Source organism: Impatiens glandulifera, chromosome 8, assembly GCF_907164915.1.
Source record: "Impatiens glandulifera chromosome 8, dImpGla2.1, whole genome shotgun sequence".
In the NCBI taxonomy this organism is placed as follows: domain Eukaryota; kingdom Viridiplantae; phylum Streptophyta; class Magnoliopsida; order Ericales; family Balsaminaceae; genus Impatiens; species Impatiens glandulifera.
The window spans coordinates 20,592,704-20,610,696 of NC_061869.1; the positions used below are offsets into that span (position 1 = coordinate 20,592,704).

Here is a 17,993-nt window from a genome sequence, read left to right on the forward strand (position 1 = left end):
TAAAAAGAAAGATATATATATACGTGCATGCAACTAACTTACATGGCCACCAATCGTATAAAAGGACTTTGACCAATTCCATCGGTTCATAATCGCCCAATGATTCGTCACCGATCTCCGATCTGCTGTTCATCTCATGATCATTAAACTGTCCTTTTGATTTCTTTCCACGTTAATCCATACTTGGATGAACTGATCATCAACTGTTTAAGAAGAAGAAGAAGAAATGGAGATATCTGGACCAACAAATGTGCAGAGAGGAGCTTTGGAAATATCAGGTCCAAAGAATGTACAGAGAGGAGAAATGGAGTTGCTGGCTAAACAGCAACAACAACAACAGCAGCATCATCATCAGCATCATCATTCAGATGCTGGATTCTCAAGCAAAGGAGGTGAATCTATGGACTTTGATAAAGAGCTTGCACTTAGCCTCAGCGATAGGCTCAAAGTTTTCAAAACATCAAATTTTGAACCTGAATCATATGTCATTGATAAATGCCGCGGCATGAGTGAAAAGGTCTTACCCTTAATTTTCAAATTCTGTTTCGAGCTTGATTGATTGTATAAACTGTAAAAGTGTCTGAAATTAAGCATGTAAGTATTGATTGGAATTCACAAATTATGGATAGGAAATCAGGTACTTGTACTCGTATCTTCTTGACTTAAAGAAAGCATCAGCGGAGGAAATGCGCAAAAGTGTTTATGCTAATTATGCAGCTTTTATACGGTGAGAACTGTTTTCTTTACAAATTCTCCATTGCTTTCTTTTTCATCTTTATGTCTGGGAAGTAGACATAGCACAATTGAACTCTTTTAGTGCCCATTTGGAGGAATTCATGTCTAACTCTGAGAATTGAGATTGGTTCTAGTAATGATTTAATGTGCAACTTTCATTAATCTTTAAACCTTTGTTGCAATAGAAATACCAAATTTAGTTTTCCTACTTGGGAACCAGTTATTGAATTTTTCAGCAGTTAATGGATTAAATAGTTCAAATATGGAATATCATTACTGCAGCAGCAATCTATTTGAACATACATTTATATAATAAGCACATCTTATAACTAGTTATATCTTAAATGTTTTGTGATAATCAAATTGAGAAATGCTTCAATCGTGAAGAGCCATGATGGCGACATTCTATGGAACCATTGATGAGGAATCAACGAACTAGAGAAAAATCTTGATGATATTTCCAAGAGTGTAGAGGTGTAAATTTTGGTCGACAAAGGGAATCAGGTCTGTGAAGAAAATTGAGCTCCAAGTTAACTTAAAAGCTTTCTTGACTTAGAGCTTTGATTGTTAATGTAGTTTCATATTTCATGTGAAGTTCTATGTTTGTTTAAGTCATGACAATCCTTTTCCAGACTTGTATTGTTATTACTTTTGTTAGGTGGTTATTTCACCATGGTTTAATAATTGAAAAGTGACCTGCTTTCGAATAAAAAGGAAATGATTCAATTAAATCTTTCTTGTTGGACTTTTTTCATCAAGTGTTGAATGTGCAAGTCTATCAATTGTTTGTATTTCAGCACAGCTAGGGAGATCTCTGATCTTGAAGGACAACTCCTTTCCTTGAGAAACTTTCTTTCAACACAAGCAGCTCTTGTTCACAGTTTAGCTGATGGAACCCGTCTTGAATCTCTATACACCGAGCACGAGCGTTCCATGGGTGACACATTGAACTTAGAAGACAGGGAACTCTCTGAGACTGAAAAGTGGTTAGAAAAATACATAGAGCATCTTGAAGTCTTACTTGCAGAGAGAAGAATAGACGAGGCTCTGAATGCATTTGAAGAAGGTGAACGCGCAGCGAAAGAAGCTGAAAGGAAGCAAACTTTGAGCAATTCTGCAATCTTGTCATTGAGAAGCACCATCAAGGGACAGAGACAGAGAGTGGCTGATCAGCTCGCTCATTCTGCTTGTCAAGCATCCACGGGAAGATTTGAGCTCCGTTCATCTGTTCAGGTTTGACATTATATGTAACTTGAATAAAACATAGCCTAATGTGTTATCATAATAATCTTGGGCTGTGTTTAGATGGGAGAAATGGAATCAGAATTTGCATTTATATGTAGAAAAATCATAGAATTGTGATTATTTAGAGATGTTTGATTATCTTCTTCACTTTTAATTACATAAGAATTCAAATTCTCAATCTAATTCTCTTATGTTAAATTATTAGACAAACTAGAATTGTCCCTCTAATTATAATGCCATTATCAATTCATCTCTAACCAAACAACAAGCATTGATGAAACTTAACTATTTTCAATATTCAGGCTCTGAAACAGCTCGGAGATGGTCCAAGGGCACACTCATTGCTTCTGAATTCTCACCAGCACAAGTTGCAATACAATATGCAAGGTCTTCGACCTTCAGGCTCAGTTTACGGAGCAGCATATACAGCTGCACTTTCACAATTAGTATTCTCAACAATCGCGCAGGCAGCAAGTGATTCATTGGCAGTCTTTGGTGATGAACCAGCCTACACATCTGAGCTAGTTACATGGGCAGTCAAGCAAACTGAATTATTCTCTCTTCTTGTGAAGAGACATGTGCTTGCCTCATCAGCAGCTGCAGGTAGCCTGAGAATAGTGGCAGAATGCGTACAAATATGTATGGGTCATTGTTCTATGTTGGAAGCACGTGGCTTATCACTTTCTCCAGTCTTATTGAAGCTTTTTAGGCCTTGTGTTGAACAAGCTCTTAGTGCTAATCTTAAAAGAATCGAGCACTGCACTGCTGCTCTTGCTGCCGCAGATGATTGGTCATTGTCTTATCCACCTGTTGCAACACGTCCTCTTGGTTCATCCTCTCTAGGAAGTGTCATCGCTTCTCAGCCTAAACTTTCAAGCAGTGCTCACAGATTCAATTCTCTGGTTCAGGTTATTACAGGTTTCTCTACTTTATTTGTAGCCTTTGTTGTGTCTGAGAGATTTAATCATCCTGTTACCTTAAACACTTGTTTGACTAATCACATAAATAACAATAGTATAAAACAACCAGACTTGACAAGATTCAGCCAAATAATGAACACTAAATAATCACATATTACAATATCTCTTTGTATTTGTACATATATCCTAATAGAGTCTTATATTCTATAGTTTTTCAAGAAACAATGGTCCAAATAACACTAAGTTACAATGTCTCTAGCTTTATTTATAGAGTACATCATAAGTCATAATGATTAAAATATTCCTGCCCAAACTCCCTAAGACCTTGTTTGATCTAGGATTATTTGAATAATCAAGTGATTATTTGTGATGGTTAAAATTAGTAACTAACCAAGAAAGGGAAAAGAAGCAGACTAATAGAGGGGATGAGAGAATGAGAGAATGAGAAGAAGATGATGGGACTTAGATAGAATAAGAATTAAAGAGTTTGCCTCAATGATCAATTATCATGCCCCCTAACCTATCCTACCTAAACATTAAGAGTAATGATAGAGATCCGGAAAAAAATGGCAAAAAGTCTAGGGAAATGATGTGTCATTTTCTGAGTGGTTTGAAAATTTAATAGAAGACAGAATTTTCAGATTTTCAATCCACTCAAGTAATGACACATCATTTCCATACACTTTCTTGTTATTTTTTTTCCCGCTCTCTATCATTACTCAAACATTAAATACTAAATACTAAGCAAATCTAGAAGGTCCCCAGCCTCCCTTCACAATAAGGGCCCAAAAGAAAAGGGATCGTCCCCAGTCTCCCTTCACAATAAGGGCCCAAAAGAAAAGGGATCGCTGACCTATTAAAACTGGCCAAATGCCTTTGGAATATGAAAAGGCAGAATAATAAAAATATACTTTTAAGTATTAAAAGTTCCTAAATTTGACATTGTTTTTTCAAATAACCTTAGTTGATGAAGATTATTGAAAATTTGATAATTTGGGTAAAAAGACATGATTATGATAAGAAAAAATGGGTATTTTTCCTTAATAATATGAATGATAAGATTGATGAGTAAATAGTTGGTTTGATTGAATAGTGAATTATTTGAAATTATTCTAAAATAACCCATATCACACCCGGACTAATAAATAATAAACCATAATTATGTGTATATGATTCATTTCTAAGACAGATTCAATATAGTTAGTTTGTTGACTTGGGCATTATTCAGGAAATCTGTGAAGATATTGGTTCATTGGAAAGCTTGCAATATGCTGATAGTGCACTAGAAGGTGTTCTACAAGTGTTCAACTCATATATTAACATGTTGGTGAATGCATTGCCAGCTTCAGTTGATACAGAAAACTTGGAAGGGTCTGGGACAAAACTTGTAAGGATGGCAGAAACTGAATCACAACAGATCGCCCTTCTTGCCAATGCAATGTTATTAGCCGAAGAGCTTCTCCCACGTGCTGCTAGCAAGCTCTCGTCGGCTAATCAGGCAAATAGAATTGATCAATCAAGAATTGATGCAACACCAAGAAGAACCTCTGACAGGCAAAATCGAGCTCCTGAACAGAGAGAACTAAAGAAACGGCTCCAAAGATTAGTTGATCGTCTGCGTGATGGCTTCTGCAGGCAACATGCATTGGAAATTATCTTTAGTGAAGATGGAGGGGTTCGTCTTGGTTCAGAAATGTACACTAGTTTGGATGGAAGCACAGAGCCTGAATGGTTTCCTTCTTCAGTATATCAGGTATTTCTATGCATTGTTCATTTAGTCATATGCTAATTTATCTCATTAATTTGATAAATGGTTGATTCAGCAAGTTGTTTTATTTGTTTGATCAATGTCTTAAGTAGAAAAAGTTCACTAATATGAGTCTTGATTCTCATTTAAGCATATTCTGATACATCAATAATTAAAAGGAGTCAATACAAGGAACTATTTTATTCCTTGGAGCCTAAGAGGAAACATAGAGGTTGTTTTTGAAGTAATATATTTTAGGATATTAAATAATTTGATTGATGATGAGAATATGAGATAAGAGGTTATTCAAATTAAATTATTCATTTCATTGTTTAAATAGTTAGGCCTTTTTTTTTTAAAATGTTCCATTTAATAAAAATCGTTTAAGTACAATAATAAAAGCATGACATTAAAAAAAATTATGTACAAACTGATTACATTAGAATAATTAATTGACTCGAAGATCTTCAAAAAGGGTAATAAGATCTCCACACGAATCCACTAGTTTTCCAGATCTAATTTTCGACATCGTCATGATAATGGCAATGTGAATAATCTCTAACGGTTTACTTTCGTTGTTAAAAGTTCTCCGATTTCTTTTCAACCATATAATCCACCAGAAAATTATAGAAATAGAGACCTATTTTCTAAGTCTCACATCTTTAGTCACCCAATTCATACCTCCCAATAGCCACTAACAGTTTCGGCATAACCCATTGTATTCCAGTGAAATTCCACAAAAGACTCCATATAATTGCAACAACGTGACAATGTAAAAGTAGATGAGAAGTTGCCTCAACCTCTTTATAGCACATACGACAACGACTCACAATAATCATACATTTTTTCATACATCTATCGTCGGTGAGAATTTCGCCGTAAATAACACTCCAACCAAAAAATGAGATCTTAGTAGGCATCCTAGACTCCCATAAATTTTTCCCAACAAAGATCAATCGGGCTAACCTTATTCAACAAAGTGTAACAATGTCCCACATAAAAGTTATTCAGATCACGCCACCGCATTGAATCTCGAGAAACGGGTTTAACCTTTTATTTCTAACCATTAACAAAAGTCTATCATTGGACATGTTTTCATCACTGTTCAAATAGTTAGGTCTATTACTAGAAAAAGTTATATCAAATCAAATTCTTATCATATAATAAAATCCAACATTTTGGGAATAGTATTTTGTATGATCTTCTAACAACAGCCATATAGCATACATTGATATTGCACAACTAAAAACAGCAATGTTTCAAGACAAGTCTTTTGGTGTATAGGATTCGGATCCTTGAGGAGTATACACAGTTCAGAGCCTCCACACCTCTTTTTTTTTTATTTTGCAATCAAATTGAGTCTTTGTAGCTCTCAGTTACACTTAATTGATCCTTCTAGAGTGGAAAAAAAGGAGTGATCAAGGTAATGGACATGCCCCCTTGGTTTATTGTTTTAGCTGGGACCACTTGCAGCATTGACTAATTATAAATTAAGTAATTATAGAGAGCGGGAAAAAAATTACAAGAACATGTATGGAAATGATGTGTCCATTACTTGAGTGAATTTAAAATCTGAAAATCAAACCACTCAGGAAATGACACATCATTTCCCTACACTTTCTTGTCATTTTTTCCGTTCTCTATCATTACTCTTATAAATTACTCTTCCAAATCTTCTTAGAGACCCTTTCAATCTAGGCTTGTAACTGGCCATTCAGACAAACCCATGGACTGTTTTTGTTAGCATATGAATTAGATATTGGTTGAAACTGATAGTGAGGAAGGAGCTGTCATGTTTTGTTTATTAATTGAATTACACAAAAAAAGGAAATTGAAAACTTGTTTAATGAAAAAAAATATTATTTAGAGCTTTTGTAATCTAGTAGATAAAAAAAAATGAATTTTTTGTATTTTCATTAATAATTAGAATGATTTTTTCTTATTTTTTAATAGAAGAAAGGATAGATGATGAGATATTGATGAAATCTATATAATTCACCTATATTGTTGTCCCTTGGCTGCTATTGGACATCAGTTGCCTGATTGTTGGCATGTTTTTTACTTTTGGCCCCTACTTTTGTTTATGACTTCACATTTTTCATTATTATTGATTATAACATTACCTGTAATTCACAGACTTGCTAACAAAATCTTACAATTATACAACAAATTTATATGACTAACTGTTTATATTTCTTGTATTTTGGTTAAGTTGAAGGTTCTCAAATTCTATACACTAGTGATTTTGATTTGAAATCAGGATCTTTACGAGAAGTTGACTCTTATAGCATGTATAGCCTCAGAAGTATTTGTTGGAAGAGAACGGTTCGCAACCATGCTACTAATGAGACTCACAGAGACAGTTATCCTTTGGCTCTCTGATGATCAGAACTTTTGGGAAGCCATTGAGACAGGACCCAGGCCCTTGGGTCCTCAAGGTCTTCAACAGGTTCATTTTTTCTTTCTTTCTTCCTTGTAGGAGTTATCAATAAAGAGCAAGCAAAAATAAATATCAGCAATTTCAATAATTGTTTTTTGATTTAATGGAATACAGTTCTATTTAGACATGGAATTTGTGATACTTTTTGCATCACAAGGACGTTACATGTCTCGCAATCTTCAACAAGTTATCAAGAACATTATTGCTAGAGCGATTGAAGCCGTTGCAGCAAGTGGAACAGATCCATACAGGCATGTTTTATTAACATTTTTTGTTCTGTTTTTCCTATTTGTTGTGTATGTATGTTAGTTGTTTCATTCAAATGAAATCAAATATTGGCAGTGTATTGCCAGAAGAAGATTGGTTTGCTGAAGTTGCTCAGATAGCTATTAAGACTTTGACTGGCAAAGCTAACTTCGGTGGAGATGACGACGCGCCAATTAGTCCAACCGCTGTTGTAACTGAAAATCAATTTCCTCAGGCAGAATGATTTATTGATTGATTTTGAGTAAGTGTTCAAATTCTCAATTCTTTCAGTTGTAGGAAATTAGAACATGTTATTCTTTCATATGGATGATGAATATATCATTCTAGCTAATAAGATGTTTGGGTTCCCCTTAAAGGAAAGGTTGGTCTCATATATAAATGAACAACTCATAAAGCTTGTAATGATTCATTCTTTTGAAACAACAAAACAGCTAGGAACATGTAGTGCATGTCTCATTTCTTATTTTATTTATTTATTTAGGAAGCTAGTATAATACTACATCGTCATTATCTCATTTCAAGTTAAAGTAAATTTTAGTAAGAATTAAACTAGTCTCCTCGTGTTCTTGTGCCTGTAAGATTTTTGTCATTTGAACAACCATAACCAAAATTAAACTTGTTTCCTGGTGATATTTTAGTTGTAAGACTTTTGTCATTTAAACTACCATAACCAAATAAAGAATAATGTCGCAACTTATTATCTCTATCGTCGTATTATTGCCAAAATTATCAAATTATGGGTAAAATTTATAGGTCTTTTATTAAAAGTTTAACTAAAACTTTGTAATATACAAGTAATAATACATTTATATATGCTTATACTTACTTAAAACATTTTAAATTGAAGACTAACAATTTCACTTCAATTTAAAACGTATTAAGTGAGTATGAGTAAGCAATTTGTTAACTTTTTATGTTGAAAAAAAGTATAGTTATATTTTAATTGTGAATCAATAACACTATTTGTATGTTCTAGCCTGAAATAATCCTTTTGTAAAGAGTTGTTAATAATATTAGCTATATATGGCATCACAAAATATATATTAAAAAAAAAGGGTTGTCTAGAGGAAGAATGGCGGAATATAATTTTGAAGGTAGAAAAATTGTTCATTATAAATTAATAAGCTATTATTAATTTAGTCAATTTCAGCTATTATTGTAGAATAGAATTTGAGACAATAATAATATTTGTGGCTTGAGATTATCATTATGAACACAATTATTTCATAATCCAAATACCAAAAGAATATAATAGGTTAATCAAGTCACTAATTTTATTTTTATTTTGAATTCATCCAATTGTAGTCCATCATGAAGAGGCAAACTAAATACACCTCAACAAATAATGTGAGAAACTAATAAATAGCCTTTCTCGGTTGTATATTTTTTTAAAATTCAATTATAACCCTCCTCTTCTAGCCTAGTGGCAAAAAAAAGTGGATACCAATCATAAGTTTCTGAGTTCGAACCCGTCAGACGGCAAGTTCTGCGTCTGATTAAATGATTAAGTGTGTTTGCACTCTATATACTTAATCCGTTGTCCCATTTTTTTTTAAAATTTAATTATAATCAAATAGTATTTTATTCATTCGGTTATCAATTACACTATTCAATTTATTAATTAAATTATTAAAATAAACTCTTAAAAAAATATTTTATTATTATATATTAATATCTTTTATTCAATATTTTTTTAAATAAATCAACCATGAACTTCTAAGTTGAATCTTGTACCGCATTACATGTGAGTAAACTAAGTTGGGTTTTACTATTGCTCTCCCATTCATGAAATTTAGTGGAAATAACATAAATTTATGCATAAATGGTAATATAATTTATTATCCGAATCAGACATAAACAAACACCATAAAGAGCACTCATTTAATGTAGGGCACGGTCATAGTGGTGGTCCATCAAGAATAAGATAAGAGCTAAATTAAACTGAAGAAGCCAAGTTGTTAAAAGGAAATTAAAATAAAGAAGATTATAAAGTCAACAACAGACCAAAGTAATTTAATAATCAATTATATATATTATATATAATAATAATAATATTAAGAAGTTGTACATTCAACGCAGTCCAGATCTTCTGCTACCGATTGCTGTGTTCCCTTGTGGCGGATCAATCAGATTGCAGCATTATTATTTTAATAATAAATCAATCTGCGGTGGAGACGGAGGGAGGGAGAATCCGGAATCCGGGTTTCGGCCCGGGTTCACACAAGACGCCGTTAACGGCAGCGCATGTTAACGCCAGGAAATTAATATAATATTCATATGATACCCAAATAAGATATCTTCGCTCAAGGCACCGTGTCAGAGGGAAGGGTGAGATGCGATGGGAGCGAAGATCTACACGCCCGTTGCCATGACCCTCATGTAAACCCCCCATACCCACCCATGAGAAGACCGCTTGCCGTTCATGAAAATACACTTACACGTCTATGTAAAGACCAAATTGACAGGGATTTTATATTTACGTTTATTAAATATTAATTTAATTATTGAAAATCGAATGCAGCGATATAATATTCGCTTGAATTAATTCAATCTTTATTTTTTTCATTTAATTTTTTTGGCCTTCAGACACTCGGGAGCGAAAATATATTTGCTTCAATTAATTTGAATAAAAACCTCATGTAAACCCCCCAACCCACCCATGAGAAGACCGCATGCCTTCGATGAAAATACAATTACCCGTGCATGTAAAGACCAAAATGACATGGATTTTATATTTCCGATTATTAAATATTAATGTAATTTATTAAAAATCACCTTCCGCAACCGAACAAATTTTCGCCTCAATTACTTGGGTATTTTTTTTTTGTTAATTTTAAATTTCCGTTTATTAATAAATGTAAGTTCAATTAATTTAAAATGACATGCAGTAAACGACCAAATATTCGCTTTAATTTTGTTTTTCGAGGAGACGATTGAAAGCGAAGATTTCTTCTTTTCAATTATTTTTAGCCTGACGTTCATGTAAGACACCCACCCCTCCCATGAGAAGCCAACTTGCCTGTCATGTAAATTCACTTACCCGTGCATTTACATCCCGCGAATAAATCTTCGCTTAGAATAACAGTTTTTATTTTCAATTTTATTTTTGCATTTTTTTAAGAAGTTACGATATCGAACGAATATTTATTCGCTTCCATTACTAGTTGATATAATTTCAATTTCCCGCTACAATCCCACTCTCCATCATTTTCATTTTCATAAGCAACTGTTCATATTCTTCTCTCTCTATCTCCCGGCGATAATCCAAACAATCAACGTCGAAACCCTAGATATTTCTTTTATTCTACAAGGATTTCTTCTGAAGATGTCAGGGAACCAAGGCAACATCATGGAAGTGGATACCATCGACTCCCAAGAGATCGTGTTGGAAGTCTGTAGGAGCATAAACGAAAACGAAACTGCCCCAACTCCTGCATCCAACGTCAATCCCAGCATTAAACCAGAGAGGTATGTTAATCTTATTGTGTTTATACTAATTTTACACATGTTTATTCAATTTATTTCGTTGAATACTGATTATTGCTACCCCACCAAAAATAATGACTTCGAGGTTTAATAACTTTACATATGAAAGGAAGAGGAAGAGAAATCCGAAGACGAATACTAAGTCGTCATCGACTGCTGAATCAGTTTCCACAGTTGCTGTCGAAGCTACTAATGTTGCTGCAGGTACTTCCCATTTTGATGAGATTTTACCACCACCTTTTCCCCCTAAAAAAAACCCAATGTTATTCCTACCTCCACGACAACAGTCGATGAAGATTTACCAAAACCACCCCTAGAAACCACTAATATTTCTCCGTGTACTACCCCATTCGATGAAGAGTTACCACCATCTCCCCAAAAAACCAAAACCATAAAGAAACGTAAACTGACATTTCTAACAAGATCATCACCTCCTGGCCTCGCTCAACTGATTCCTAAATTGAGCGTAGAACAGAGGGAAGCCGTGAAGGAAATCGGGTTTGGTTCTCTTCTTACAATGGGCGTCTCCAAGTGCCTGGCGCATTTTTCCAGACACGTAGTCCAATGTTTTGACCCGGATAAGAGTTCTCTGGTATTGGCCAACGCTGATGAGATCCTTATTGATGAAGATCTGGTACAACTCGTGATGAACCTCCCTAGAGGGGCAATGAACGTAGTCGAGTCCGTTGGGGGGGACAAGACTAAGGACCCTGATTATTTTAACTTCTTGAGGGATTGGAAGACAAGATGGACCGGGGAAGACTCAAAACCTCCCGAAACACTTTCTATGATCCCCAAGATATTAAGTAACACAAGTGCAGACAACGATTTCAAAATCGACTTCGTTGTCTTTGTTGTTCAAGTTTTTTATGTCCAGTTCAAAATTCACGAGCAAGGTAAACATGTATTCAAACCTATTATATATCTAATTGTATTTGTGAATACTGACACATGTATTTTTTTCATATCAGGTTCAAAATTCTCAAATCCTTAATGAATGTTGATAACATAAAGGAACTGAACTGGTGCCACTTCACACTACAACGATTGCTTGACAGTGTAAGAAGTTGGAAAGAAAAAGCAAGTAAAGATAAAAATCCATATTTCGATGGACCTATAACCCTTTTATCGGTAAGTATTGTTGCCTCTCTTATATATAATTTATAGATATGTAATATTTTCTAACATGTTTCCCATTCCTTTACTCCAGATTTGCTACCTAGATGGTGTTTTTGTGGAAGGCGAACGTATCCCCTATGAAAGAAAATTTCCAATAATCTCTTGTTGGGATGACGTAACCGTTTTAGAGTTCACCAACCTAGAAGTTCGTGCCGATGGTTTTGGGCTGGGCAGGGAAAGGGCGCGCCTAGCAGTTAAACAACCCGAGAATCCAGTTGACTCGTTTGAAGTAAAAGAAGACGATAATGAGGTATGTGGAAACAATAATGTTACTCTCATTGTTCTTTATTATCCTCTTTTCAAGATTAATGAAATCTGTTTTTCATAATGTACAGATGTTGACATCCAAAATCCTGCAAACTTTTAAAGATACAGCCCAACAGCTGAATTACCTATCAGGGGAGCTGGAGAAACGCAACATCGATCCAAAGTCCTTTTTTGAGGCCGGTTTCCTGAACCTCAGAGAGTCTGAAGGGTTCATGAAACACGTGAAGTTGGTGAATGATGGTGAGGTTCTTGTAGGTGTGGAAGATCCTCCAAGGGAGGCACTTGGGGACACTTTACAGTGTGCGGGCTTGAAAATCAATAGTCCCCGGGTTGATTACACATGTGAGACTGCAGTGGAGGACCATGCAGACAATCCAACAGCACGGGTTGAACAGAATGATTTAGAGGATGCAGTTATGCCCAATCAAGAAAATCGCTTAGATCACGTTGAACCGAATGATCTCGATGATGAAGTTCTGCACAATGAAGATCAGTCACTCCCTGTTCAACCGAAAGATGTTGAGGATGTAGGTCATGACATTGACGATGAATCACTCCTTGTTGAACAGGAAGATGTACAGGCTGCATTTCAGCCCATTCAAGCCAAGTCACCCCCTTCTCAACCGGACGAACCTGAGGATGCAGTTCTTCCCAACAAAGATGACTCACCCCGTGTTGAACCAACTGATCATCAGGGCGAAGTCAAGGAACCGGATGAGGTACCCCAAGTGCAGACACCCACTGTTGAAGACGATGATCAGGGTGAAGGGAAGGAACCGGTTGAGGAACCTAAAGCGCAGCATGTTGAACCAAATGATCAGGGTGAAGGGAAGGAACATGTTGCGGAACCCAAAGCTCAGTCTGTTGCACCAAATGATCAGGTTAAAGGCAAGGAAAAGGTTGAGGCTTCTAAGGTCGTTGAATCTTCTGAAGATGAAGATGAATGTGATGGGGGGGATGCATCAACATTAGAGAATATCCTAAGAGGAAGATCACGAAAATTCCTGTGCACCTTCGATCCCCTTACATGCAACAGGTTGCGGATATGTTGGACCACAACATAACCAACAAGGAATAGAGATTAGCCGATTTTGTGTTTGATGAAGACCTGCCTCCAATGTAAGTTACCTCTCATGCTTTTCGGAATTTCAAATATGAAATTAGTTAGTTATGGTTTTGTAAATGAATGTATTTTGCAGGGACGTTCTGTACGAAGGTGCACCGGGTAATATCACCCGTAAGCTATTTCAAACAGTGAAAATGGGTCATGAAATTGCGAGCGAAGTTGTGGACGCTTGGTCCATAATTGTGCACTTCAAATGCCGTAGGTTGCCAAGGCATGAACCACGAATAATATGTTTTTCAACAATTTCACATGTAAGTGCTCCTCTTGTTTTGTGCTATGTATCCTTCAATGTTCATTACTTTGAGTCTCCACCCTTATTTTGCAGGTTAGTCTGCAGTATGATAGGACCTTATTTTGTCAATCCCTTGAAGAAGACATGAGAAACTACCATGTCACAAAAGAAGACATCATCTTCGCTGACCTGGTATGTACATATCCCTCAATTCCAAGTAACGAGAATGCCATAAAATAACAAATGTTTATGTTCTTTTTGCAGATATTCCTACCTGTCGTCACTTCTGGACATTTCTTTCTTGTATGTGTGAATATTAAAGACTCCCAAATCAATGTACTAGACAACTCCGGTCGTCCTTATAGAATGAAAATTTTGGACAAGTATGTCCATTTGAGGAATCAACTCGATAGTTTTTCGACTTTCTTGGAAAGTCAAGGCATACAAAGACTTGCAGAAAAGGTTAAGAAGTACAAGCTAACGGCCCCAAAGCTGCCTTGGCAAGACCAAACAAACAAGACCGACTGTGGTGTATATTTAATGAGACATATGGAAACATATAGAGGAACGATGAAGGGTTGGTCTTGTGACATCAACAAAAATAATGTAAGTGTTATACCATATGTTATTCTATGACATTTAACAATTTAAAATATTCTTATACTTTCTCTTGTTCTTTTGAAGGCCGACGAAGCTTTGAGTACATTGAGGATAAAATATTTATACAGAATTCTTATGTCTGAGCACAATGTCAATAGGTTCAAGTTAAAGACTGCAATTAAATCAAGATATTAGGGATTTGTATGTGTTATACGGAATTATACTTGTACAGTAATTCTTATGTTTATACAGGTCAATTGAGACCTATTTTTAATGTATGGATGTTTGATATTGATTTATAACTTATAATGCAATTCAGATCTTAATGTATGGACTGCAATTCAGATGTTAATGTATGGAGTTATAATGTATTGATGTTTGATGTGTCTTCTTGTACCGATTTTTTTAAAATCATAAACGAGGTTATTTTCTTAACTGTGTGTTTTAATATTCTTAAACGAAGATATATTGTCAACATCATGAAACTGATAAACTTGCAACCGTAATATTGACATGCTGACCTTATTTGAAACGAAATTATATTCTTATGTCTTCGTGTGGCCCTGCTGTTCTTAACTATAAAATTTGAAATTCCTAAACGAAGATATCTTCTTATGTTCTTTTTTTGGTGCAATCCATATTTTTCAAATCCGAGACGAAGATATCTTCTTCACTATATGTTTTCAAATTCATAAACGAAGATATCCTCTTAACTCTAAATTTTTAAAATCCTAAACGAAGATATCTTTTTATGTTCTTTTTTAGTGCAATCCATATTTTTCAAATCCGAGACGAAGATATCTTCTTCACTATATGTTTTCAAATTCATAAACGAAGATATCCTCGCAACTATAAATTTTCAAAATCCTAAACGAAGATATCTTCTTATGTTCTTTTTTGGTGCAATCCATATTTTGAAAAGTCGAGACGAAGATATCTTCTTCACTATATGTTCGCAAATTCATAAACGAAGATATCCTCGCAACATGTAATGCCCCTACCGGTGGTATGTATTGATGTCAATTCAAGAATGAAAACTCATTTATTACTTCAACTACTGTTGTATCAAGATCATCACTCTCATACCCTCACTCTCACTCTCACTCTCACTCTCACACTACACTCTCACTCTCACCTCTCTCTCTGTTTTGACTCTTTCCTTCCCAAATCTCTATCTACCGGTGTCTTTCCTTCAGTCATTTAGTGTAAAACTCATAAGATGGATGTAGAGATGGACCCAGACATGCTTGTTTTATCGTAGCAACAGCTGGAGCGATACTTAAGTCTGATCAACGATGACCCTGTCCCTTTTAGTGTCTATCATGTAGATGAGATTCTACCTCTATTACGAATAAACGTTAACGACGGACTGATGGCCCACATGCAAAGCAGATGGAATATGGACTCTCGTTCTTTTGTTATTGGGGAAATGCACATATGCCCGACGATAGAGGACTTTGCTTCAATCCTTAGATGTGGTAGTCTTGCACTCATGATTTTGCCTGTCATTCAAGATCCTCATATGGCCGTCCACATTTGCGACAGCTTCTATGGATGTACAATGTTTGATGCTCTTTTGTTTACCCTCCAACATGGATTTCTCAATATGACAAACATAGACGAGCACATTTGGCGTGTCCAGGGAGCTGAGAGGACCATCAACCACACACAAAGCAAACTGATCATGCTTGTGGTTCTGGCTCAATTTTTTTTATGTCCGGCTGCCGGACGACGGCCTTCGGAAAGGATCCTGCAGGTAGTTCCTGCACTGATGGGAAACGCCCCAAACCTGGCTAGCCTGGTACTTGCTGAGACATTACTTGGTCTTAACGAATTTGTTCCAGAGGAAAACAACTATTCTCGCCGTGGATCACCTTTGGTTCTCTACCTCTGCTGTTAGACAAGTTGCATTGGTTGCCCCGTCCTTCAATTCCCTACACTTCCTTTGCCAATCTACAAGTGCAAAGGGTCAATGGACTCGTGCCTCCGAATTTTATTTCGGATATTCACCCAATTAGGTTCATTGTTCCGTGGTATCTCTTTACTGAAATGATGTACGAGATGATGGGTTCTCCATTCATCATTTTGTTGGGCCTTGAATGAACTACCTCCTACTGCCCAACTGTCATATACAGACAATTTGGCCTACGGAATCCCCTACCTTCAAATGGACACAATCCTCCGGAGGACTTCATGCTTACTCCTCACCATCTTTACTTAGAGTACGCATCAATAATTGAAAATTCTTTGACGGTTTTAATCCCCAACCGATGGATCAATGCTGTGAACGAAGCCATTCAGCTATACATTCCACCCGTCATCGAACATGAGGTCGTGTCGCTGACAGGACCGACAGACGAGTCATCCTCTCATGAATCAGACTAGAGCTTCATTTGTATTGTTGAACAGCTATATTGTTGGTTAATCTGTGCAGTACTTATGTAAACGGATTATGGAATGTTTTTGTGTATTCAACAATATTATGAAGTTATGTTTGATTATAGTCTGAAGTTATATTTTACATTATGTAGTTAGATTGTTCTGGAGTGATATAAATCGAATCATTGTCGTTATGTTTGATTCTTTGATTGCAATTTGGATGTCATGATCAATTCAAAGTATAATGTAAAACAACTGATGTGTTCATGTAAACCCCTTAGATTGATCCATCGATTGGTTGTTCGCTTCCATACTCTAATGAATTTGAAAACGAAGAATCATTCGCCTGTAAGTTTCTATATTAAACACAACATTGTTACGAAACGAAATACTATTCGCTTGATATTCATATTTGAGATCGACCACATTGAACGAAAATGTATTCGCTTGTATATTAAATCCAAGGAATGGTTGAATGATTGAAATTATATTTCATCATTGAAAAAAGAAGTGTGTTTTCGTATAAAACCCTATAAAGAAATAATTTCATATCTATGGATTCAGTAAAAGTATTAAGCCTGTCATGACATGTCAAATCGGAACAGTGTGCAGTATTGTTGTCACATCACAAAAAGTAATAAATATTATATTTTAATAAAGTTGCAAATTATGTTTTTTTTTCAATTTTTAAACACATGAATTCATCTAATTATAGATGAAAAGAAGCGAACATATATCCGTGTTCAGTGAAAATTGCAAATTATGAGCAACTAATATGAAGCGAATAAATCTTCGCTTGAATGAATTCTAAGTTGACGTACATGTGAAACACACAACCCTTACATGAGAAGACCCTTTACACCTGATGTAAGTACACCAACGCTTGTTTGTGAAGACCAAAATGATGAATGAATGTGGGAGGAAAATACACGCCGCGAATAAATCTTCGCTACAAACCATTTTTCAATTTCTATCCGTTAATCACATTTAATTTTTATTTATAATCATTACACATCGAATCGGACCAAAACTTACATTTAATATAATTAACATTATATGAAATATTAAATTATTCATACATAACAAACATTACATCAGTGTAAACCCCTTATAATGATCCATCGATTGGTTGTTCGCTTCCTTAAAATTATGGCAATGATATGACTTATGGGAAACATATACTTAGCCAGAAGAGTAGATATGATAATACTTTATTATTTCTAACAAATTCGATATTTTATAAATGTTTAATGATATGTGCTTGAAAATATAAATAACAAATATTCATTATAATTCGACGTACAAAATTTGATTACAAGTTTCATAAATATTTCTACGTTTCATAAACATTTGTACATTTTAACACTATT

At 35.2% G+C, this 17,993-nt stretch overlaps 1 protein-coding gene across 1 annotated transcript; it reads left to right on the forward strand.

Annotated features, from left to right (window-relative positions):
- Positions 1-229: 229 nt before the first annotated feature.
- On the forward strand, positions 230-7,577 carry LOC124913159 (exocyst complex component EXO84A). The gene is made up of 8 exons (XM_047453771.1): positions 230-517; positions 630-727; positions 1,533-1,968; positions 2,283-2,888; positions 4,129-4,653; positions 6,908-7,096; positions 7,202-7,338; positions 7,430-7,577. The coding sequence occupies exons 1-8, from the start codon at positions 305-307 to the stop codon at positions 7,575-7,577; spliced, it is 2,352 nt and encodes a 783-aa protein (XP_047309727.1). The 5' UTR covers positions 230-304.
- Positions 7,578-17,993: the final 10,416 nt, after the last annotated feature.